The 25,125-nt window shown below is 37.8% G+C and overlaps 1 protein-coding gene across 1 annotated transcript; it reads right to left on the reverse strand.

Moving 5' to 3' along the window:
• Positions 1-426: 426 nt before the first annotated feature.
• On the reverse strand, positions 427-18,829 carry LOC132888784 (von Willebrand factor A domain-containing protein 7-like). Its single transcript, XM_060924876.1, has 16 exons — positions 18,775-18,829; positions 18,464-18,669; positions 18,095-18,364; positions 17,768-17,861; positions 15,401-15,514; positions 15,072-15,252; positions 14,590-14,759; positions 11,287-11,399; positions 9,388-9,504; positions 8,999-9,214; positions 6,382-6,514; positions 6,109-6,261; positions 5,885-5,977; positions 5,521-5,789; positions 1,671-1,964; positions 427-1,006 (listed from the first exon to the last, which is right to left on the reverse strand). The coding sequence occupies exons 2-16, from the start codon at positions 18,662-18,664 to the stop codon at positions 527-529; spliced, it is 2,898 nt and encodes a 965-aa protein (XP_060780859.1). The 5' UTR covers positions 18,665-18,669; positions 18,775-18,829; the 3' UTR covers positions 427-526.
• Positions 18,830-25,125: the final 6,296 nt, after the last annotated feature.

Consider the following 25,125-nt stretch of genomic DNA (forward strand, 5'->3'; position numbering starts at 1 on the left):
ATTCAATTATTAGACCAGGTTTAATTCAAGTTTATTGTCATTGTGCAGAGTACAGGTACAAAGCCAATGAAACGCAGTTAGCATCAAACCAGAAGTGCAAAATACAGCATTATTATTTACAGATAAGTACCGTATTGCTGTCATATGTATAATTATTACTGAACATTTAAGTATGAAATAAAACAAATGATCATGCTGTTATTGGAAAATAATCAGTTATGGCTTCTGTTACAAAAAATTCATCAATGCCTTTTGATCAAATAGATTTGAAAATTAAAAAAAAAAAATGCTGTGCTATATCCGAACTTAATTATTTCAAATGAACAAGTCTGTGTTCAAACATTTTAATTTGTCATAAGTAAAAAAAGAGGAAAAAAAACATAGAAAAGAGAGACATAAGAGAGAAAGACATAACATAGACAGTCCTATATGCATGCAATATGAATATAATTTCCCAATGTGTACTATATAACCATAAACATGTCAATATTATTTAGACTCAGATATTTTCCACTTTTTTTTCCCCTTAAAGCTGCATGAATTGGTAAAATGAGATTCCTACATTTAGCCAAAGGAAGACTGGTAAAAACAAGCAACATTCAGCGTGATTAGTAGTAGTTTGGTTGATGGGAGGAGTTGTGGATATTGTAGTTGTGGTGGTGTTGGTGGTTGTTACAGGGGGTACAGTGCTATTGTTTGGTTCTGTTTCTCGCACAGTTTTATAGCAGGTGGCAACATTTCCTGCTGCATCCACAGCAACCAATTCAAGGTCTAGGGAACAGCAAGAGGAGTTGTAGACTACCACAGTGACGTTCACGCCTGTGTCATTGAGCACAGTGGTGGTGTCCAGGCTGCCGTTTCCTTGGAGGATTCTCACATTCTGTAGGCCTGATCCATTGCCATCAGTCACGTTAGTAGTGAGGTACCATGAGGAAAGACTGCAGTTGCCTGAACAGTTAGCATTTACGCTAACTGCCTCACATACTGGAGGAGTAAAATCTGTTACCTTAAAGAAGGAGAAAACAGTTCAGTTTTAGTTTCAGTTCAGATATTTTAACATTTTTTATTATTTATACTGAAGAAAACTACATGTTTTTCTTCAATTAAAATGTATTTCCCTGTATCCCAACCACAAGTAAAGTTATCAAAGTTGGGTGAAAATGGAGAAAAGTGCATTTAAAGATTTCACTGTGGTGCAGAGAATCAAAAACATTTTGACAGTTTCCAGTATTACAAATGGAACTGATTGGGATTATGCTCATTTCATGACAGCTTATAGCAGTCCAACAACTTAATCAACATTACAGTCATTGTGTAGCTAAGAAGGTTTTAGATATCTTTAAACAGATGTATGGTTTTTACGAAAGTTCCATTCTGTTTTGGTTAAATCTATGTATGGTTTCTCAGTGTCAAAGTACTGTATAGACACAAAAACCCAAATTTTGGCCCAAACCAGATTTTTTTTTTTTTTGTCTTTTTTGGCTGTTGAGCAAAGTTCTCCCAGATCACCACAGAAACAGAAAATATCAGAGTAGCAGACGTACTGAAGTAAATTGTCATGACTGGTCACCTTTGAAATCTCCGTGTTTTTCTATTCAACAGCTGAATTTTAAGCAATGACAATTCCTTTGACAGCATCCTCAAATATTGAAAGTAATGTAAGTAATTACCGGTGCAATGACAGCAAGCCGCAGCACAGCGTAGTTGGAGTTGCTTCCATCAGGTGCTTCAGCCTGGATTGTCACAGTGACATCAATTCCAGAAGAGGTATTTTCAGGAACAATCAGCGTTACTGAATCATTCGCGCTGCCACCACTTCCAAGAGTTATGGACGTGTTAAAGTGAACGGCAAAATTGCGATCATTGCTAACTCTGATATTAAAGCTTCCTCCAGAGTCGTTGGTTGCCACTGTGAAAGGCAGAGTGAAATTTTTTCCTGGTTCTGTTGTTCCAACAGGTTGAGTCTGAGGGTAGGCAGAAAGAAAGTAAATATTTTTTTCAGTAAATATCTTTAAATGCCATTATAATCAGACTTTGCAAACATTGACTGCACATGAGCAGTTTTCATGAGCAGTAAATAATGTGAAACAAAAAGGTCCAGTATACTCTGTGCTGGAATGAACACACTGACTCTTAGGGTGAGTATCAAGAAAATACACTGTTCCTCCTCAAAATGAAAAAAAAAAAATATAAAAGCCAGTAAATATCAATTTTTGTAAACCTTGACTGAATTTGATTATGTGCTACCGGTACAACCCCAATTCCATAAATTTGGGACACTGTGTAAAACATAAATAAAAAACAGAATATGACAATTTGCAAATCATGGAAACCCTAAATTTCATCAAAAACAGTACAAAGACAACATATCAAATGTTAGAAGTGAGAAATTGTTATTGTTTTTTGAAAAATATATGCTCATTTTGAATTTGATGTCAGCAACACGTTTCAAATAAGGTCAAAAAGGAGCATGTTTACCACTGTGTTGCATCACATCTACTTTTAACAACACACTGTAAACATTTGAGAACTGAGGAGACCAATTTTTGTAGTTTTGAAAGAGAAATGTTGTCCCATTCTTGCCTGAAATACAACTTCAGTTGCTCAACAGTTCGGGGTCTGCTTTGTTGTATTTTGCGCTTTATAATGTGCCAAATGTTTGAAATGAGAGACAGATCTGGACTGCAGGCAGGCCAGTTTAGCACCCAGACTCTTTAAATACAGAGCCATGCAGTTTTAATATGTGCAGAAAGCAGTTTGACAATGTCTTACTGAAAGAAGGAAGACCTTCTCTGAAAAAGATTTTGTCTGGATGGCAGCATATTGCTCTGAAATGTGTAGCTATCATTCGATATTAATGATGCCTTCCCAGATGTACAAGCTACCCATGTCACGTGCACCAATGCACCCTCATAACATCACAGATGATGGCTTTTGAACTGTGCACTGATAACAGCCGGATGGTCCCTCTCGTCATGAGCCTGGAGGACATGGTGTCCATGATTTCTAAAAATAATTTCTACTTTTGATTCGTCAGACCTCGGGACAATTTTCCACTTCGCCTAAGTCCATCATAAAAGAGCTCAGGCCCCAATGAAGGTGGCAGTGTTTCTGGATATTGTTTATATCTGATTTTAACTTGCATTTGTGGACGCAGTAAAGAACCGTTTTCACAGACGATGGTTTTCTGAAGAGTTCCTGAGCCCATACAGTGATTTCCACTACAGACACGTGTCTGCTTTTAATGCCTGAGGGCCTGAAGATCACAGGCATCCAATGTCAGTTTTCAGCCTTGTCTCTTGCATACAGAGATTTCTCCAGATTCTCTGAATCTTTTAATGATCTTATGTACCATAAATGATGTGACCCATAAATTATTTGTAAATTTACATTGAGGAATGTTATTCTTAAATTGTTGCACTGTTTGCACACACAGTTTTCCACAGAGCGGTGAACCCCTCCCCATCTTTACTTCCAAGAGACTCCGCCTCTCTGGGATGTTCTTTTTATACCCAATCATGTTACTGACCTGTTGCCTATTAACCAAATTAGGGTTTTTATTTTATTTTATTTTTAGCATTACACAACTTTTTCAGTCTTTTGTTGCCCCTGTCCTGACTTTTTTGAAACATGTTGCAGACATCAAATTCAAAATGAGCATATATTTTTCAAAAAACAATAACATTTCTGTTTCAACATTTGATATGTTGTCTTTGTACAACCCCGATTCCAAAAAAGTTGGGACAAAGTACAAATTGTAAATAAAAACTGAATGCAATGATGTGGAAGTTTCAAAATTCCATATTTATTCAGAATAGAACATACTGTAGATGACATATCAAATGTTTAAACTGAGAAAATATATCATTTAAAGAGAAAAATTACGTGATTTTAATTTTCATGACAACAACACATCTCAAAAAAGTTGGGACAAGGTCATGTTTACCACTGTGAGACATCCCCTTTTCTCTTTACAACAGTCTGTAAACGTCTGGGGACTGAGGAGACAAGTTGCTCAAGTTTAGGGATAGGAATGCTAACCCATTCTTGTCTAATGTAGGATTCTAGTTGCTCAACTGTCTTAGGTCTTTTTTGTCGTATCTTCCGTTTTATGATGCGCCAAATGTTTTCTATGGGTGAAAGATCTGGACTGCAGGCTGGCCAGTTCAGTACCCGGACCCTTCTTCTATGCAGCCATGATTCTGTAATTGATGCAGTATGTGGTTTGGCATTGTCACGTTGGAAAATGCAAGGTCTTCCCTGAAAGAGATGTCTAGATGGGAGCATATGTTGCTCTAGAACCTGGATATACCTTTCAGCATTGATGGTGTCTTTCCAGATGTGTAAGCTGCCCATGCCACATGCACTAATGCAACCCCATACCATCAGAGATTCAGGCTTCTGAACTGAGCGCTGATAACAACTTGGGTTGCCCTTCTCCTCTTTAGTCCGAATGACACGGCGTCCCTGATTTCCATAAAGAACTTCAAATTTTGATTCGTCTGACCACAGAACAGTTTTCCACTTTGCCACAGTCCATTTTAAATGAGCCTTGGCCCAGAGAAGATGTCTGCGCTTCTGGATCATGTTTAGATACGGCTTCTTCTTTGAACTATAGAGTTTTAGCTGGCAACGGCGGATGGCACGGTGAACTGTGTTCACAGATAATGTTCTCTGGAAATATTCCTGAGCCCATTTTGTGATTTCCAATACAGAAGCATGCCTGTATGTGATGCAGTGGGGCTCGAAGATCACGGGCACCCAGTATGGTTTTCCGGCCTTGACCCTTACGTACAGAGATTCTTCCAGATTCTCTGAATCTTTTGATGATATTATGCACTGTAGATGATGATATGTTCAAACTCTTTGCAATTTTACACTGTCGAACTCCTTTCTGATATTGCTCCACCATTTGTCGGCACAGAATTAGGGGGATTGGTGATCCTCTTCCCATCTTTACTTCTGAGAGCCGCTGCCACTCCAAGATGCTCTTTTTATACCCAGTCACGTTAATGGCCTATTGCCAATTGACCTATTGAGCTGCAATTTGGTCCTCCAGCTGTTCCTTTTTTGTACCTTTAACTTTTCCAGCCTCTTATTGCCCCTGTCCCAACTTTTTTGAGATGTGTTGCTGTCATGAAATTTCAAATGAGCCAATATTTGGCATGAAATTTCAAAATGTCTCATTTTCGACATTTGATATGTTGTCTATGTTCTATTGTGAATACAATATCAGTTTTTGAGATTTGTAAGTTACTGCATTCCGTTTTTATTTACAATTTGTACTTTGTCCCAACTTTTTTGGAATTGGGGTTGTACTATTTTCAATGAAATACAGTAGTCATATTCTGTTTTTTTCTTTTGTTTTAATTTACATTTTACACAGTGTCCCAAATATATGGAATTGGGGAATTGTACATGGAAATCACTGTGTTGATCTCATAGTCTTTTGCAAATGTTGATTAATTAGCTGACATGAAGATGATTATTTGTTTAAAACATTTTTGAATATAAACTTACAGTAATGGTCACATTTGATGCTTGGAATTGAGTGGGTGATTGCCTCTGAAAGTTGTTATCTGAAGATTTAGTGGAACTGATCTGTCCAACTACACGGACAGTAAACTCTCCTGCTGGGGTGCTGTTGAAGGTCACCAAGTATTGCCCACTGGCTACCTCTTCCAGTGTCCCATTTAAAGCATTTGAACTTGAGGTTTCTACCAGAGACACCTCTGTAGGCGTCACATTGTCCCCACCGATCATAGAGACCAACAGGGTGACATTGGTTTCTGAATGAAGGGGAAAAATAGAGTAGAAACAAAATGAAAGCTTTTGAGCACAACCATCTTATTCTTATTAAGATTATGGAGACTTGTTCACTTACTTGCTGCAGGCCTGCTGTTTAATACAGCATAGCTTGGATGAAGCCCCTGTGAAAGTTCCACAAAGTCAAAGAGGAAGTCAATCTCACTTTGACCTGGATAGAAAAAAACAAACAAACAAATTACTCACACTGAACATTTTCATAAACATTAATAGACTTTTTATGACCATCTTTTATTTATTCATAGCTTAGCAGGAGAAAGCTGCAAAGAAAACTCATTTTACCAACAACTCTGATGGTGTAGGGTTGTGTTGAGTTAATACTGAAGAGCCACAGTCCAGTCTTGTCTGAGACATTTGGTTGCATTTTATGAAAGTTTCCAACTTTTTGAATAGGCCCCAATGTCCCATTCAGTTCAGCACTGCTTTGTGAGACTCCTGGGTTGAATAATAACATAATTAAAATGTTTAGTATTGTATAATATTGACCTTGCATTAGTATCTGAGTCTTGTGGTATCTTAGAATGAGGTTTTGAGTTAATAAAACAATCTACACACCTGATGGACTAGTGATATTGTAATTTGGAGAGTTGCCTGTGATGTAAAATGTCAGGTTTTGCACAGAAGAATCCACAAAGACTGAAAAGTTTTCAGCTTTCGCTGGGTTTCTTACAGCCTGAAAAAGAGTGGCCTGAAGAAGCAGAAAACTGAGTGTTACTCATTATGCATATGATACTCAGGGGAAAGCCATGGCCTAATGGTTAGAGAAGCAGCTTTTGGGACCAAAAGGCCACAGGTTCAATTCCCAGGAATGGCTGAAGTGCTCTTGAGCAAGGCATGCAACCCCCAGGCTGCTCTGGGTATACTCTGGATAAGAGTGTCTGCTAAATGCCATTAATGGAATGTAATACTCATATGACTGTGCTGAGACAGTTCCAGCATGTGTGCTTTACTGATAACATCAAAGTTCAGAAACATTATCTAAAGTTTCATCATAACTTAAAAATAAGCATTCAAGAAACAAGTGACATTGTTTATTGCAGGACTTGGCAAATACCAAAATAGGATGTTGAATAAACAGTGGTGCTTGAAAAATTGTGAATCTTTTAGAATTTTCTATATTTCTGCATAAATGATCTAAAACATCACCAGATTTTCACACAAGTCCCAAAAGTAGATAAAGAAAACCCCAATTCAAATACACTACCGTTCAAAAGTTTGGGGTCACCCAGACAATTTTGTGTTTTCCATGAAAAGTCACACTTTTATTTACCACCACAAGTTGTAAAATGAATAGAAAATATAGTCAAGATATTTTTCTGGCCATTTTGAGCATTTAATCGACCCCACAAATGTGATGCTCCAGAAACTCAATCTGCTCAAAGGAAGGTCAGTTTTATAGCTTCTCTAAAGAGCTAAACTGTTTTCAGCTGTGCTAACATGATTGTACAAGGGTTTTCTAATCATCCATTAGCCTTCTGAGGCAATGAGCAAACACATTGTACCATTAGAACACTGGAGTGAGAGTTGCTGGAAATGGGCCTCTATACACCTATGGAGATATTGCACCAAAAACCAGACATTTGCAGCTAGAATAGTCATTTACCACATTAGCAATGCATAGAGTGTATTTCCAATTAGTTTAAAAAGTGATCTTCATTGAAAAGAACAGTGCTTTTCTTTCAAAAATAAGGAAATTTCAAAGTGACCCCAAACTTTTGAACGGTAGTGTATGTAATATTTTTGTTGTCGTTATTCTCACCAAACCAGAACCTTTACAGATTTTCTCAGTTGCTTTGGCCCAATTTTTAAATGATAAATAATATTTTCCAAGCAATATGGTTAAACATCAACACCACTGGTCAGTTTTTCACAACAGATTTGAATCAATGAGAATGATTAAGCATAACTCTCTACAAGTTGAACAATTACCAAACGTATATGTGTTGCTGATCAAAACTGATGTGCTGGTTCTCAGTGAAATGGCCACTCTGTCCAAAAGATATATTAATTATTAGTTCATCTGGTTGACCAGCGATGAGCTTATGCCATCATGTGTTGTCTGTCCGGCGTCATCCACATTTTACAAAAATTGCTTCTTCTCTCTCAATTCTTCACAGATTTTTATTCTTTTTGGCAGGAAGGTAGGTCTGCCTGGGGTGCATACGGCTTCTACCCAAATTTGCATAATTGCAATTAATAACGAAGATATGGAGTAATTAAGCCCTAATGAGCAGTTTCCACACAAATCACTTCTTCTCCCTCAATTCTTCACCAATTTTGATTAATTCTGGCATGAAGGTAGGGGTACCTAGGGCGCATATAACTTCTACCCAGATTTGCTTAATTACAATTATTAATGAAGTTATGGACTAATTAAGCCTTAATGAGCAGTTCAACAAAAATCGTGCCTTCTTGGTCAATTCCTTGCCGTTTTGGATTCTTTCTGGCAAATAGGTAGATATTCCTAGGGTGTATATAGCCTCTATATATAGCTTGTATATAGCTTGCAGCATTTTTTGCACAAGGTGGCCAACTTTAGATCATTCCTTCTAGACTAGATAGGGCCGGGGTGAGCTACACCATCACTGACAGTCTCGTTTCATTGTATAATTCATTCCATGCACAATCGGCCATTCAGTTGCCAAAATCTGTCAGGCATATATTCCATAAATACAGTCAAGTGGGAATACACAATATCCATTTACTTTTCCTTTTTGGAAGACTGAGTAGGAATGAAAATTTGTTATCTATTCTGTGTTGTTTTTACCTCATACACACATGGATTTCATATGTGAATTGGGCTTTACAGTAATCACTCATCAGGTATGACTCCTGCTTAGTTTCCTGAACTGCAGCAACACCTGATGACCAGTGCCTTGTCTGATTTGTGCATGCTTTTGGATGTTTAAGCCAAAGAAAGGCCAACTACAATAACCCAAAGCACAAAACATTATCCAAACATTACAGTGATGGTAACATTCATTAATTTAGTCATCGTCAGTAACATCCTTTTCCCTAGTGACAATTGCAGTGGATATCGAGCCTAGTTAGGCAGGAATACACCCAAAATGGGATGCCAGTCCAAGTGATGTTTATAATGCAACTGAGATTTAGCTGATTGAGCTAAACAATATAAGAAAACCATATTTGTTTACATTATTTTTTCAATTACCAGTGTAGATCTGGAGAAAACTGCAATAATGTCAGTAGCCTGGTCCAGGGTTGTTTTGGTGACCTCAATAGCCTGACCCCCAGAGCTCTGAGCCAGGTCCTGGTAGACCTGATTTTGTGGGTTTGAAAGCCGAGTGGAGACATGCTGTTGGCCATCTACAGCCCTGGCACTCCGGCGACGCCGAAAACTTAAAGCGTTAGTTAGCATGAAGGTCACCTTCAGATTGGGAAAGGAAGAAGATATCAGTGTTTTGCCCACATTATCTGGTCTTTATTTATATGTGTAGATGATTAGTATAGATTAGTTCATTTAGAATGAAAAAACAAACAAACAGATATAACAGTTTCAGTAGTTGGCTTGCATGTATATGAACATTTGCATACACTCACTTTAGACTTTGTTATCTCAATCAATGCTTGCACAGTGCTCTTCAAACTTTTATCTTTTGCATCAGCATCGGTAAAAACAAAAATCTCAGTCTGCGGTGGAGATCCAGTGAGGGCGAGCTGGAACAAAAAAAAAAAAAAGATTCTTGTACTTCGTTAAGAATGTCCCAATAAAACATGTATTGAGGGACAGCTTAGAACAGGAATTTTGATTGAGGTGGGAAGCCATGGCCTAATGTTGAGAGAAGCAGCTTTGGGGCCAAAAGATTGGTGGTTCAATTCCTTGGACCAGCAGGAATGGCTGAAGTATCCTTGAGCAAGGCATCTAACCCCCAGCTGCTCCGCAGGTTGCTCTGGATAAGAGCGTCTGCGAAATGCCATTACTGTAATGTAATGACTGGGTGATTGACTTATTATCCACCTGAATGATCCTGTTTTATAGAATCCATCCATTATTTATACTGCCTATCCATCAGGATCATGGGAGAGGCTGGAGCCAATTCCAGCTGGTAGGATGCACTCAGGATACATTGCAAAAGTATTCATCCCCCTTGGTGTTTGTCCTGTTTTGTCACATTACAAGCTGGAATTATAATGGATTTTTTGAGGGTTAGCACCATTTGATTTACACAACATGCCTACCTACCACTTTAAAGGTGCAAATAATTTTTTTTATTGTAACACAAATAACAATTAAGATGAAAAAACAGAAGTGGTAGGCATGTTGTGTAAATCAAATGGTACTAGCCCCTCAAAAGTCCATTTTAATTCCAGCTTGTAATGCGATAAAACAGGACAAACACCAAGGGGGATGAATACTTTTGCCAGACACTGTAGGTCATCAATCTATCACAGACACAAACAACCATTCACACTCATACATCTGGACAATTTGGAGTAGCCAACTGATCTAATCTACATGTCTTTGGACTGTGGGAGTAAACCCACACTGGCACAGGGAGAACATGCAAAATCCACATGGAAAGGCCCAAGTTGGGCAAGGTGTGAACCCAGAACCTTCTTGGTGTCAGGCGAGACAATGCACCACCTATTACATTACAGGCATTTAGCAGACACTCTTATCCAGAGCAACATATAACATACCCAGAGCAGTCTGGGCAACAGCTGGGGGTTACTAGGTGTCTTGCTCAAGGGCACTTCAGCCATTCCTGCTAGTCCAGGGAATTAAACCGGTGACCTTTTGTATCAAAGCTGCTTCTCTAACATTAGGTCATGGCTTCCCCTGCACTGTCATCGCAACACCATTGTGCCACCCTGTTTTATAGTAAATAATCTGAATTGAATAAAATACATTTCCACAAAATTACAAAATCTAAGTGCAGACTCTGTGTGTTTCTATGATGGAGGGGACCATTTGTCTTGTCAGATACAGTACAAAGCTGTGGAGAAGGAAAGCGGGATTATGGAATTGATAATGTCCACACATCAGAAATGTGTTAAAACAAACAAACAAACAAACAAACAAACAAACAAAAAACTGTATCCCCCTTTTCCAGTGCCCAGATTTTTGGGCTAATCTAAGATTTTGGGCTGGAATTTTTTCTGAAACCTGTCAACCCTGGTTAATGATATTACATGGAACAGAGCAGAATGTACATTTTATATTTTGTCCTTTAAAAAACAAAACAAAAAACCATTAGCTGCTAGACTGTATGCAAAACTAAGAAGTCAAATGAATAATAAATGTCATCTTTAAAAACTTAAAAAGGTAGACTTTTAAAACATGAATTTTTGTTTTTAGAATCAGAAGTAGATTTTATTTATTCTGACAAATTATAAGAGAAAAAAGCAAGGAATCATTAATGACAGTAAAAGGCTTATTTCAACAAGATGACACTGAATGCACACTCAATACCAAATTACTCTATTACTGTATCGTACCTGGAGTGCCGAGAGAGACATTTCAGGAGCATCTCCTCCATCAGACGCTGTAAGCGCACCGAGTTGTTTTTTAAATATCTTAGGATCAGTTGTTCTTGTAAGTGGGCCATAATCTGAAAGAATGTGGAAAAACAGAGGAACTATTGACTGTCCTTCTTTCCTTACTGATTTCCGCTTGTCTGTCAGGGTCATGGGTGAACCAGTTGAACTAATCCACATGTGTTTGGACTGGAGGAGGAAACCCACACAGACATGTGACACCTATTTGTTTGTTTGTTGCTTGTACCATGTTTTAACCATTTTAGCCCTGCTTACATAAAAATTGAGTATCTAATGTTTTTCTTTATACCATGGACACAGAAAATACTTTCTGATTTGCAGTGAAGGGGTTTGGGACGAGATAGTTATGTTAATAAATAACAAAAATTAGTTGCCAATTTTCATTCATTTGCAAGTAAAAAAATGACAATACTGAGCATCATGCTGTTTTTCACCTTCATTATTTCCTGATATCAGAAACTCTGTGATAGGTGTTATCTCTTACATGTACTACACTCTCAGAAAATAAAGTACATTACTGTATCTTTAGGGTTCCAATGGCTTGTCACTGGATCAGTACCCTAAGGTACTTATGTGTACTCTTTATATACTGCATGGGAACATATATGTACCTTTCTGATCCTAAAAAGGTACACATAGTTACACTGAGGTCCAATAATGAGCCCCAGGGGTACTTTAGTATAGATTGTACCTTGGGGGATAGAAATGGGCTCCTACTGTACCCCTATTTCTGACAGTGTTCAGCGCTGGTTAAATTCTCAAATGTGATTGGTCAGAAGATGTAGATTTTTTTTATTTTAATCTGACTGACAGTAGTTCCGACTGCAAGGCAGATCAAAGGTTTATATTAATGTACTCATTCTAAAATGGTATCATTTTGATAGATAGAGCCAGTATATGGACAAAAGTTTGTGGACACCCGACCTTCATAACTATATGTGCTTGTTGAACATATTGTTCCAAAGTTGGTTCATTTTTGCTACTATAAGCCCCCACTCTTTTGGGAAGGCATTCCACTAGAGTTTGAAGCATGGCTGTGGGGATTTATGTTCATTCAGCCAAAAGAGCATTTGTGAGGTGAAGCAATGATGTTGGGTGAGGAAGCCTAGGGTGCAATCAGCATTCCCAGTTCATCCCAAAGGTGGGGTTGAGTGGGGATGAGGTCAGGGACCTGTGCAGGACACTTGAGTTTTTCCACTCCAACTTTGGCAAACTATGTCTTTGTTGACCTCACTTTGTGTACAGGCTCATTGTCATGCTGGAACAGGTTTTTGTTCTTTAGTTCCAATGAAGAGAAAATATAATTCTACAGCATGCAAAGACATTTCATACAATTGTGTGAAGGTCAGGTGTCTGGATACTTTTGGCCATATAGTGTAAATTAACCGATACCTACCACCACCTACCATACATGTCTAATATGCTTTTCTATAAGATATTTTAGATAAATTTATGGAAGGAAGGAAGGAAGGAAGGAAGGAAGGAAGGAAGGAAGGAAGTCTTTGGGACAGAAATCTTATTTCAGTACCTCAGTTACATGATAAGCTGCATTTTTTTTCTCATTAACTTCACAAAAGCGGGAAAAAAGGGAATGATGGTTGCTGATACAGTGTAAGTGATAACAGAACTCACTTGTTTAATGGAGGTACTAGAACATTAACTCTAACTATAAACTGATACAAAAATGGCATTCTCTAATTAACAAAAAAACAATGACTGGAAAACTGCTGTAGTATAACATCAATTAAACATGATTTGACATACAGTTGCAGTGTGCAAAGCAAGAATTTTGTCAGCACAATTGTCTATTGATGGGTTGCATCCGACGTCACATCTGCCTCATTAGATATGCAAGACATGAAGTGGTGGTCAGTGAAGCTCACTGTTCACAAAGCATTACTATCACTGGGGCGTCTTGCTAGCCGTTAAAATGCCCTACACTTGTGTTGTTTTGGGCTGCTCAAATCAAACAAACTGTGAAACTGAAAAGTTTCTTCCAGGTTCCCCATGAAGTGATAAAGGGTGAAAGAAGAAAGGATTTTACCAAAAGACAATGGGAAAGGTGGCTCTTGAATTTTTCGCTGTGATGGAAGGGAGTGGAGTCAAAGAACACTTGAGCTTGCAGTGATCACTTTGTGAAAGGTTTGTACATTCCTCTGATTTATTTCGTTTGAATTTGCAAATCACCTTTCTCGCCATTTTCTGTTATTTCGTGATGTTTTGAAGTTCAGGAGACGCTTAAGTCCTCAGATGTGTTTTTGTTTATTGTTTGATCATGTTTGCCATATTGTAAACTAACATGCATGTTTTCACTTTATTTATCAGGATGTCTTAGCAATCTTTACAAGGATGATAATGTAGATTGGGCCCCTGCACTGATCGAGATAGATAAGATAATTGAAACGATCCACGTAAACACAAAAAGCAGAGCTCACGAGTTAACACCACAAAACTGCTTTCCTGGCCATGCAGTTACAGTGAGCTGTGATAACTTCTGTCCTGTTTCATCAATACCCAGGTCTTTAAAGGGATTTCTGTGGATCTTTGTGAATGATTTACCTGGAAGAGTAGAGCAGGGAGGATTGAGAATCGAGTGGCTGTGGTTTGTTTACACCCAATACTAAAACTTGTAGCATCCTAGCAACCATCGTAAAAATGCATACAAAAAACCCAGAAAATCCTACTTACCTGGGCAAAAATGATATGGGATTTATTTGGTCATGTCTTGATCCCGAGATCTTTAACCCAGCCACATATAAAAGTTGTACTCCTCCATGCTCTTCCAGGTTTACATCTTTGTGTCCATGTAGAATGATGTCTGCAGCACCAGGTAGTTTGAGATGTCGGGGAACTCAACGGATGGATAATTTTCCAACTCACAGGAAAAATCCTTCTTTGTTAACATGCAAGGAACTATTTAATTGCAAAGAGCAACTTTCTGAAGGTATCTTAACCGTGCATTGACCTCTAAACTGCGAAAATAGTGGGAGATGGTTTCACTAGCTCTTTACATAATGGTGGCCAAATTGGTTTGCCTGACCACCACTTCATTCACTGGAAGAAACTCGCAAGCAAGTCACATGACTGAATACAACCTATTCACTGTTCATATTACATTAAAGTCTGGAATCTTATCTATGCATCCAGGATGTATGTAATCACATCCGCCATATTGTAGCAATATAGCATGCTATTTAGTGTGAATATTTTATAAACAAGCATTGTTCCAGGAATCAAACTTACCAGGGTCATTAAATGGCACGAGGATGTATTCTGAAGGTTGAGTTGCTGTGCCTGTTTTACTGTCAATGATGGATGAAGTAACTCTCCTGACCTCGGCAATGTCATCAGACATGCTGCCGGTGGTGTCAATAACAAAACACAGCACTGAAGTCTGACTGAGTCCCATCAGTCTGATAGATGAAAAAACAAAAGGTGTGATGCAAATAACTGTACTATTGATCACATAAACCTGAGTTTTTATTCTAAAGATGAGGCAGAGGAAATAACTGCAAATATGACTTTAAAATGTGTAATATCTTTAACACTCTTCTTGAGGAATCACAAAAGTATTGCTGTGAATAACGGCAAAACTGAAGCCAGAAAACTACACAAAGAGGCAAATGGAAATGGCACACCTACTTAAGGAAACAAGTACATATGAAATACGTGTGTTTTTATTTATATCATTGCTTAAATCCTGTTTTATATTATTCCTCAAACACCTAAGAAACGTAGAATCTCCAACTGTGGCTCGAATGTCTTGCAGTAGTTCTTTGGATGCAGCAGTGGCTACTGATGCTGCTATGCCATGGAGATAACCATGAGTGGAGCTTAAGTCATCTTTATTTATGCCACCGTGACCCCAACTTGATGGATCAAAAAATCCTCCATGACTGCACTTTCCTAAAAATGAAATGAAGTTTTGAACATTTAAAAGAGTTAATTTCTTTTCACTGTGGTTGAAATTACATTGTGGTTAAAACAATATCTGAATAAAGCAATTTTTGTATCTTCATCTCTTATAAATACCTTAAACTATTTACCAAATTACCTTTTGGTTTGGAAAAGCCAAAGTATCCTGATGTTAGTTTCTGCTGGTTAATGATGTCTTCCAGGATGTTTCCTCTGCAGACATCACTATTACAAGGCCTGCATGTTTCACTATCTGCCAAATCAGATGAAAAATATATGTTGTATGAAATCAGACATCTCTGTTTTAGCGGAGCTTCAAGCGGAGCACCATACCCAAGAAAAAATAGTAAACCCATCAAGTCGATTTTTGTGGTTTGTCCGTGTATGTGTACCAAGGCAAGGCAAGGCAAGTTTATTTATATAGCACATTTCATACACAGTGGCAGTTCAATGTGGTTTACAGAAGTAAAAGCAAAACAGTAAACAATAGAAAATAAAATTACATAAAATAAATGGGGAAGAAAATTAATATTAAACAATAGTAGAAATAAAATAATAAAATGAGATAAAAATTCAATTTAAAAAAACAGCAGAATAAAATAGAATAAAAGTTAAGTAAAATTTAAAACATGGAGAGACTGTAAAAGTAAAGGGTTTAAAACATGTAGAGATGGCAATATTAATAATTTAGCAGAAAGCATCTGAAAACAGCTTGGTCTTTAACCTAGATTTGAAGCTGCCAACAGCAGGAGCATTTTTGATGTCCTCTGGGAGTTGGTTCCATAGCTGTACTGCATAGTAGCTAAAAGCTGCTTCACCACACTTTGTTTTAACAACACGTTTTAACAGTAAATTTTTCTGCTGCGATCTGGTAGATCTGTTTGGGTTAGGCCGCTGCAACATATCAGAGAGGTAATTGGGCCCTGTACCATTTAGAGATTTGTACACCAGCAGCAATGCTTTAAAGTCAATTCTGTAGCTTACTGGAAGCCAGTGAAGGGACCTTAGAATTGGAGTAATGTGCTCTGTTCTTTTTGTTCGTGTGAGAACCCTAGCTGCTGCATTTTGAACCAGCTGAAGTGTTCTTTGGTAGCTGGCACCCACCAGCACATTAGCAGCAGATCTTGTAAGTCCTATAAGTTGTGTGCGTATATAATGTGTGTGTGTGTGTTTGTATTTTCACTTATACATAATGAACTTTAATTTTATATATATATATATATATATATATATATATATATATATATATATATATATATATATATACACGCCCCGCCTTTCGCCCGTAGTCTGCTGGGATAGGATCCAGCTTGCCTGTGACCCTGTAGAACAGGATAAAGCGTCTAGAGATAATGAGATTTTATATATATATATATATATATATATATATATATATATATATATATATATATATATATATAATTTGTTGTAAATTTTGTTAATTATGCCTTTGATATTATGGTAATGTGTAACTAATGTAATAATGTAATGTAATAATGTAATAATTGGTTGTAAATTAAATAGGAAGTGATTGATTCAAGTTGTGAGCTGGGACCTCCATGGATTAAACCTGTTTTTGCCCAGCCCATATCACAGATGAGCAATGAAGAGTGTTCAGAAACCGCTAACCGCTAACAGAAATTCAATTTTGAAACCACTCGCTGTTTATTCTGCATGCCTGATTCAACTATATTACAAATATGATGTGACTGAAAGCACCATCACACCTCATTATAATGACCGTCTATTTTAATTTTAGAAATAAAAAAGCCATATAATAAACTCTTTAAACTCTATAAAGCTCAGGCCTTATGGGAAAATATCTGACTTTGGTCTTTTTGTATGGACTTTGCCTCTGGCTCAGTCTGTACTGTCAAGACCTCGGTCTGATAGTTTCCCCTAAAGACCTTGCACTCAGTTAATACTAAGTAGCTAATATACTATTATGCATATATCAGTTATATATGCACACACAAACTAAAACTTGATGTGAGCTGGGGCCTCCATGGATTAAACCTGTTTTTGCCCAGCCCATATCACAGATGAGCAATGAAGAGTGTTCAGAAACCGCTAACCGCTAACAGAAATTCAATTTTGAAAATCACTCGCTGTTTATTCTGCATGCCTGATTCAACTATATTACAAATATGATGTGACTGAAAGCACCATCACACCTCATTATAATGACCGTCTATTTTAATTTTAGAAATAAAAAAGCCATATAATAAACTCTTTAAACTCTATAAAGCTCAGGCCTTATGGGAAAATATCAGACTTTGGTCTTTTTGTATGGACTTTGCCTCTGGCTCAGTCTGTACTGTCAAGACCTCGGTCTGATAGTTTCCCCTAAAGACCTCGCACTCAGTTAATACTAAGTAGCTAATATACTATTATGCATATATCAGTTATATATGCACACACAAACTAAAACTGAATGTACTGTACAATCAGCAGGAAAAATATGTTAACACACCAACAAAGAAACACCCACACAGTGTTCATTTACCTGCTATGTTGCTGATTGGGGCGTTTCGTTTAATCAGGTTGGAGTAAGGTTTTCTCTGTCCTAGTTCAATCCAGTTACTATGACTGTAAAAATCCTTAGGGAAAGACATGAAACAGGGTCAAAATTACAACACAATCACTGCAAATTCAGTTAGGCTGTGAATGTTTATGGTGCAATAAATAATTAAGTCTTGCATTCTGCTTAATACCTAGCAACTAATCTCCCTTTAAACTAGAACACCTCTTTAGCTATTATAGCATTGCAACTTTAATGCCTTTAAATTAATTTGTAAATACACATATTTTCATTTAAATTATTGTTCCATACCTGCAAGGTGTGTAGGATGCTGCCAAGTGCCTCTCTAGCAGTTACATAGCTCTGATCATTGACATTGAATTTGATAGCAGAAAGTCCATCAGTAATAAGTTGACGTCCAGACAAGAAGAGCTCATCATCAAAATGGTAACTTCCATTAGCAACATACCGAAAATCAATCCAGGCATTGGATCTGGTTATCTTCTTAATGCTTTTTTGAAACGAAGTGATTGAATCAGACTTACAAGCTTTTGCCACTGATGCTATTGTCAGTGGGCTTGGCTGTGATATGAAAGACACACACACAATCCACGATAAAAAATGTATATATTTTTTATGAGCAATAACTTTATATTTCAATAGATATCAAGTTTTGCTCACCATAACAAAATTGTTTCCCGCCTGTTGTGCTTGAAATTTACAGACATCGGCTGTTGTCTGTAAAATTGCATCAACAGTTATGTCATGATGTGTCTTGGAATTCTTCTTCCAAAGCTTAAAAGCCAGAGATGGACTTGTCATGAGGAGTAGTGTGTAGAAATATATCAATATTTGGATCTGTAGATTGGTGGTGATCATCATTAAAACTGTGAGAAAGAAAAAAAAATCAAAATGATGTCATTATTTTACATTTATTTCCATTTATATTTCTTGAAGAATTACATTAATAAAAATTTTAGTATAGCCCATACCTTAGTCTCTCGATGACTTTAGTGGACCTGCACTCTGTAGTACTGAAGATTCCTTTGTGCAGTTTTTGAGTGTCAAAAAATAAAAGCCACTCCCATGAAGAAACTTGATGAACATCACATTATAACACCTTGGCCCTTTTTGAATACATCACAGTTCCAGGGAAAAGTTTGGACACCCTTCCTCATTCATAGGATTTTCAGTATTTTGACTATTTTCTACTTCGTACAACAATACTGAAGACATAAAAATTATGAAACAACATATGGAACATCTATGGAATTGTGTGAAAAACAATGTGTTTCATATTTTTAATCGTTAATATGTTTCATATATTAGATTCTTCAAGCCAGCATTTATCTTGAGGACACTTTGCACACCATTGGCATTATCTTAACCAGCATCATGAGGTAGTCACGTGGAATGTATTTCAGTTACAGGTGTGCCTCAATGAATACAATGAATACATTTTTTTGCCATCTGGCTTACGCCTTAAAACTCCAGTGGGCTTCAAGCAGAGGTATAAAAATTATTTTATTCCCTTGTCTATTCAAATACTGAATACACAAACCAGGAAAAGATAGCTTTTTTCATTGTAGCCTTTGTCCTCACCTGTATTCTGTATGTTTTTATATATCCTCATTTATTTGTTGAATATTTTATTTTATTTTTTATTTTTTACTGATTTTATTTTATAGTGTTATGTGTTATGTGGTGGTGGTGTGTGTGTGATGTGTGTGACCCTGTTTGCAACCAAATTGCCCATTTGGGACAAAGAAATAAATTGAACTGAACTGAACTGCCTCGTCAAAAGTTCATTCATTGAATTTCTTGCATTCTTAATGTGTTTCAGATCATCAAAGAGTAAATAGCAAAGAATAAAAATACAGTAAATAGCCATATTCCACACCACAACTGTAGTTATTCATATTATGTCAAGAACCGCTCAACTAAGTAAAGAGAAATGACATCCATCATTGCTTGAAGATATGAACTGTCTTTTAATTAATACAAATAAAGAAAAGCCACTGAATTAGAAGGAGTGTCCAAACTTTTGACTGGCACTATATCTCAGAACTTGAATTACAAAAACGGCAAAATCCACACAGACAGAAACTCAAGCATGTTACAGAAGAAAAGCTAAATTACAAAGAAAGAAAAGCAGTTGTGAAATTATTAGGGTGTGCCTACTAGAAACCTACATGTTTGTCAGGATTACACATATAGATGAAGCAACTTAGAGTTTTAACTGTGAAAAAAAAGTAAATTAACTGATGCAGTTTTTCCAAAAGATTCAATTTGCATTATTACTTTAAAGTGGGGTTTACATTAGACCGTATCAGCGGATCATCAGATTAACATTTTTAAAAACGATTAGCGTGCACACAGCAACGCCAATACACGATTCGCGTGCACACAGCAACGCCAATACACGGATACGCTAATCACATGACTAATTCGGCACGTAAGTTGAAATGTGTCAGTGCGGCTCATCGCTTCCTCCTCAGCGGCTGCGCTCCAAATCACTCCGCCCTGAACAGCGAGTGCCCTCTGGAGGGTGCGCACTCCGGCCCTGCGCAGCTACAGAGCGCGCGAGTGTAGTGCATGAGCAGTGATTCGGGACTGAGCCGCTGTGCGCAAGTCACTTACCACTTGCAAGTGGAAGGATGGCAAGCCTAAAGACCATCATAACTACACAATGGGCAGTATTTGCATCAGTATTTGCAGTATTTTCATACTTTTATACTCTTTAATGAAAGGTGATACAAGGCGGAAGTCCGAGCCGTTTTTCAGCAGTCGCGTCACATGACCAACGCCAGCGAATCAGGAAGGTGGATGTCACAGTGACGTTGTCCAATGACGACGCCAGCTAGAGCTCAGCACAGCGTATCCGCGTATTCTCAATGTTTACACAGCACCGGATCAGACACGATCTGGATTTAATACGTGGACATACGTATTAAATACGTGGATGATTCATCCACGTATTCATTCATACGTGGATGAATTTCACTGTGCTTGAAGTGTGCATGTGACGAATAAAGGTTTCTTCTTCAAAAAAGTGATTAACGATCTGGCATGATAATGTTTGTGTTCACATGTTGAGTGTGCCTTCCATTTTAAATTATTAAAGATGACATTAGTAGCGTTGACACCTCATAGCTGGCTTCCTGTTTCAATCTATTGGTGGGACATGGCGATTCATTTCCGCCAGCTCGTTCATGTCGGTCAGTTCAGCAAAGAAATTCGTTCGTTCAGTTCGTTCACTTTGATGATGTCACACCAAAGCGGCACAACAATGGCTGTCGTCCGAAGTTTAGTTCATCTTGAGTGAACGAGAGGCGGCAGAGGTGCCATCCACAATAGATTTTCATACATTACAATGTGCTTGAGAAAAAGATGGAAGAAAAACATTATCCTAGCATTATCTGAAAAGGACTACATAAACAAAGCTCTGAAAGTTAATTAAATGTAGATGAGAATAAAGCTGTTTTTATATTTATTATACTTATTTTAGTAGAGCCATGGTCTGCCGGCTATGCAGTTGTTCTCTCAAACCCATAATGGTATCTCCCAGTAGGCAAGGGAAATAAAGTAAAGCCAACTACGATAGATGCAGACTGTTTCATGCAGTTGTTCAAACCCATTAAGTAACACCCATTTTGCTCATATTCAACAGCAACGCTCATTACAAAGAACAAACCACTTTATTACAAATTGCATTAACATTAAAAAAACGAACACAGTATGCCGCGATCTCCAGAGCCACGTTCTTCATTGTTTATCACAGTCATGGAAACCGTTGCTATGCGCCCAGCCCAGTATGGCAGCAGGCAGGCTGGCTGCTGGCTGTTCGTTCGTTCGCGAACTGCTGAGCTCGTTCGCTGTGAACTGAAATGTATTGCTGAGTGAGAGCTCTAAATTGTGAACTAAAGACCTAGCATGTGTCAACGCTCTGATAATAGGGCTCAGATAGCCCTTAAAAAAGTAAAGTGGCGCTGCTCTGCACAGATCAAAATGCAAGTTGGACGCCCCTCTGCTACTGAACAGATCCTGCTGATTCGCCAACGACCGAGATTCAGCGACCGCCCTGCTGCCAGCGAGCAGAGACTGCTGATTCGCGAACGACCGAGAACGAGAGGCAGCGCGAACTAGTTCTAGTCGTTCACTTCGAAGACTCGTTCAAAAAGAACGGTTCGTTCGTGAACGACACACCACTATTTCAATCTCAAGCTTGGTTTACTGTCTGTTTGGAGTTTTGCTTGTTCTCCCTGTATTTGTATGGGTTTTCACAAGGCTTGTCTCCCAATTAAAAAAAAATGCAGGTATGAGGGTTAGCTACTGCCATTCTCTAACTGGGAAGTTATTTAATTTGAGGAGATTCCCTAGCAAATAATGTGCATGAAATTGCTTGCTTCGTGCAGTCAAGCAGACAGAGGAAGTTTGTGTGCGCATGTGCAGGTTTATCTTCTTTCGGGTTTTACAGCAGCTGGCATCCAGTGTTGCATTACTGCCATTTACAGGTTTACCTTTGACCGTGCACTGACAGTTACATCATTCTTTTGTTAAACGAACAGCTGATCACACCGAGCTGCTCGCTGACCGCCGATATTTATTAGTTTGGCCCTGTGTTTCCTTTCCTTCGCAACATAACATCTTTTCTTCTCACTTTGTTACTGTAGTTGGTCTTTCACATTTCATTCACACACTCATGTCCTCCATTTTCTCTCCTGTTTCAAATTTGTATCCCACAATGCCTTGCGCAAACAGGGAAAGCCCACCACATGATGCATGACGTAGTATCTTGAATTGGGTCATGGTGAAGCAGGCAAAAATAGTGAAGAATTTAGGGCCACGTGGCCCTAAATACAGTAATTGTTCTATGGGGGGAATTCTAATAAAATTGGAAGTCTGTGATTCGAATTCAGTAGCTTCCAGTCCACTAAACAAAAATAATTCAGTGTCATGGAAAATTCTTTTTATGACCTAAACTTGAAAAATCTGAAAGGCAATTTAATATAAAAAGAAAAGATATTTATAGATTAAATCAGTCCTTTTTATTAAGGATTATCTCAGGTGGAATTATTTAACCAATGTGAGTATGATTCTAAGCTGACAAGCTGGAGAAAGCAAATGCCTCTACATTTATAACCTAGAAATGATTTTATTGACACTAAGAATACCTCAGATTCTTTTCAATGATTTCATTCATAATAGCACATAACTGAAAGTTCATCTTTGTTATGGAGCAGAACAAACAAACCAGCAGAGAAACGAAAGTATACCCACACCCAGTTAATTGTTAATTTGGGTGTGGGGCTTAATCAGTTTGGAATAAGGTTGTCTGTTTCCTGGTTCAGTCCAGTTACTGTGAGCAAAGAAATCCTTCAGGTCAGATTTGTAATCCAATTACTGCAAATTACATTAGGCAGAATTCTAAGTTATTTATTAAGCCCAAAATATGAAGCCTTTTGTTCTGTACTTTTCCCATTTTGTATGAAGAAGAATAAGAAGCGCCTTTATTTGTCATGTGTATTGAGGAATGCTCAATTAACTGGGTGTGGGAATACTTTCGTTTCTCTGGTGGTTTGTTTGTTCTGCTCCATAACAAAGATGAACTTTCAGTTTTCATTATATGTGCTATCACAGTGAAGTTCTTTTCTTCTTCCAGCCTTTTATAAATTTGGAGTTACCGTGCAGGGTCAGCCATGATACGACACCCCTGGAGCAGAGAAGGTTAAGGGCTCAACATGGGTACTGGGCCTTGAACATAGCATTTTAAAATATGGTATTTTACCCCCAAAACAAAAAGGTAGAAATTAAAGCAACTAAAATGTATTGATTTAATCTGAATTTGATTTTAGTGTGCAAGAAATACTACATTAAAATTATAATAAGGACCTGCTAATAATAAAACCTACAGCCCCAATTCCAAAAAAAATGTTGGGATACTGTGGAAAACATAAATAAAAATACAATACAATGAAATGCAAATCATGGAAACCCTATATTTTATTAAAAATAGTACAAAGACAACATATCAAATGTTGAAACTGAACTTTTGTTTTGTTTGAAAATATATGCTCATTTTGAATTTGATGCTAGCAACACATTTCAAAAAAGTTGGGACAGGGGCAACATCAGACTGGAAAAAGTTGTTAAGTTGTTATAAAAAATGAATTGGGCAAATTGGTAACAGGTACAGTTAAAATGAAAAGTTTCTCCAGGACCATGGTGCTGCATTAAACATCACAGGACTGCAAATCTACATAACATAAAGTGCAAGAGTGCAACACTGCAGACAATTAATGACAAAATAGACCAACAGTAAACGACACAAAGAACATAAGGTGCAGAGTTGAGTGTGCATATTGATGTAGTATATAAAAAGGGAATAAATAAATAAATAAATATAAACCTTGTTTGAGTGACAGTGTAAACATTGTAAGGCAATAGTGCATTATTGTCCACTGTACAAAGATTGTAGTGTGAGTGATGTGTTCAACAGTCCATGAGAATCAGTCCAGTCCCTCAGAGTTGAGGAGTCTGATGGCATGTGGGAAGAAACTGTTACAAAGCCTGTCTTTGAAGGCCTGAATGCTTTGGTACCTTTTTCCAGATGGCAGGGGGGTGAAGAGATTGTGTGAGGGGTGTGTGGGGTTGTCCACGATGCTGGTGGTTTCCAGATGCAGCATGTGATGTAAATGTCCGTGATGGAAGGAAGATAGACTCCGATGATCTTCTGAGCTGTCCTCACTATCAGTGCAGTTCCCAAATCAGACTGAACAGAGAACAGGAGAACAGGAAAAACAGGTAAACACACCAGCAAACAAAACACCCGCATACCCCACACCCAGGTAATTTACCTGCAATATTGTTCAGTTGGATGTCTAGTTTAAATCAAATTGGAATAAAATTCTTTATTTTCAGTTCAATGTCCTTACTATGACTGTAAACTTCTTAAAGGTCAGAATAATTACAGGATAATTACTGCAGTCTAAAGGTCAGAATTCCAATATAGTTACTGCAAAAAGTTGGCCTTGTTAGTTATTTGCTGAACCCTAAACTTTAAATCTTGTGTTTTGCACCTTTCCCATCTCATACACAGGAATCAAAGATACAATATCTCTAAAACTGATCAAAACAGGTAGACTGTATTTGGTGTTAACTCACAACTGCTTATGATTTCATTTTGTTGGAGATTATGTCACCAATAATGTCATCCTGCCCCAGAAGTGAGGCCTGCATGCAAAGCTAAAGGCTTGGGCTACCTGACTGCCTCTGCCCAGCTTGTTGCTGGCTAATGTGAAGTTGGTAGTGTTGTGGAAACTCTCAAAACTTAAACTCTCCCA

This window comes from Neoarius graeffei, chromosome 7 (assembly GCF_027579695.1).
Source record: "Neoarius graeffei isolate fNeoGra1 chromosome 7, fNeoGra1.pri, whole genome shotgun sequence".
NCBI classification, from domain to species: Eukaryota; Metazoa; Chordata; class Actinopteri; order Siluriformes; family Ariidae; genus Neoarius; species Neoarius graeffei.

Coding starts and splice junctions, on each gene's coding strand:
- LOC132888784 (XM_060924876.1), bottom strand. CDS start 18,664: ATGATGATCACCACCAATCTACAGATCCAAATATTGATATATTTCTAC. Junction 15,253..15,400: donor TGGCTTTTCCAAACCAAAAG/GTAATTTGGTAA, acceptor TTTCATTTTTAG/GAAAGTGCAGTCATGGAGGA. Junction 9,505..11,286: donor TGTCTCTCTCGGCACTCCAG/GTACGATACAGT, acceptor TTTTTGTTCCAG/CTCGCCCTCACTGGATCTCC.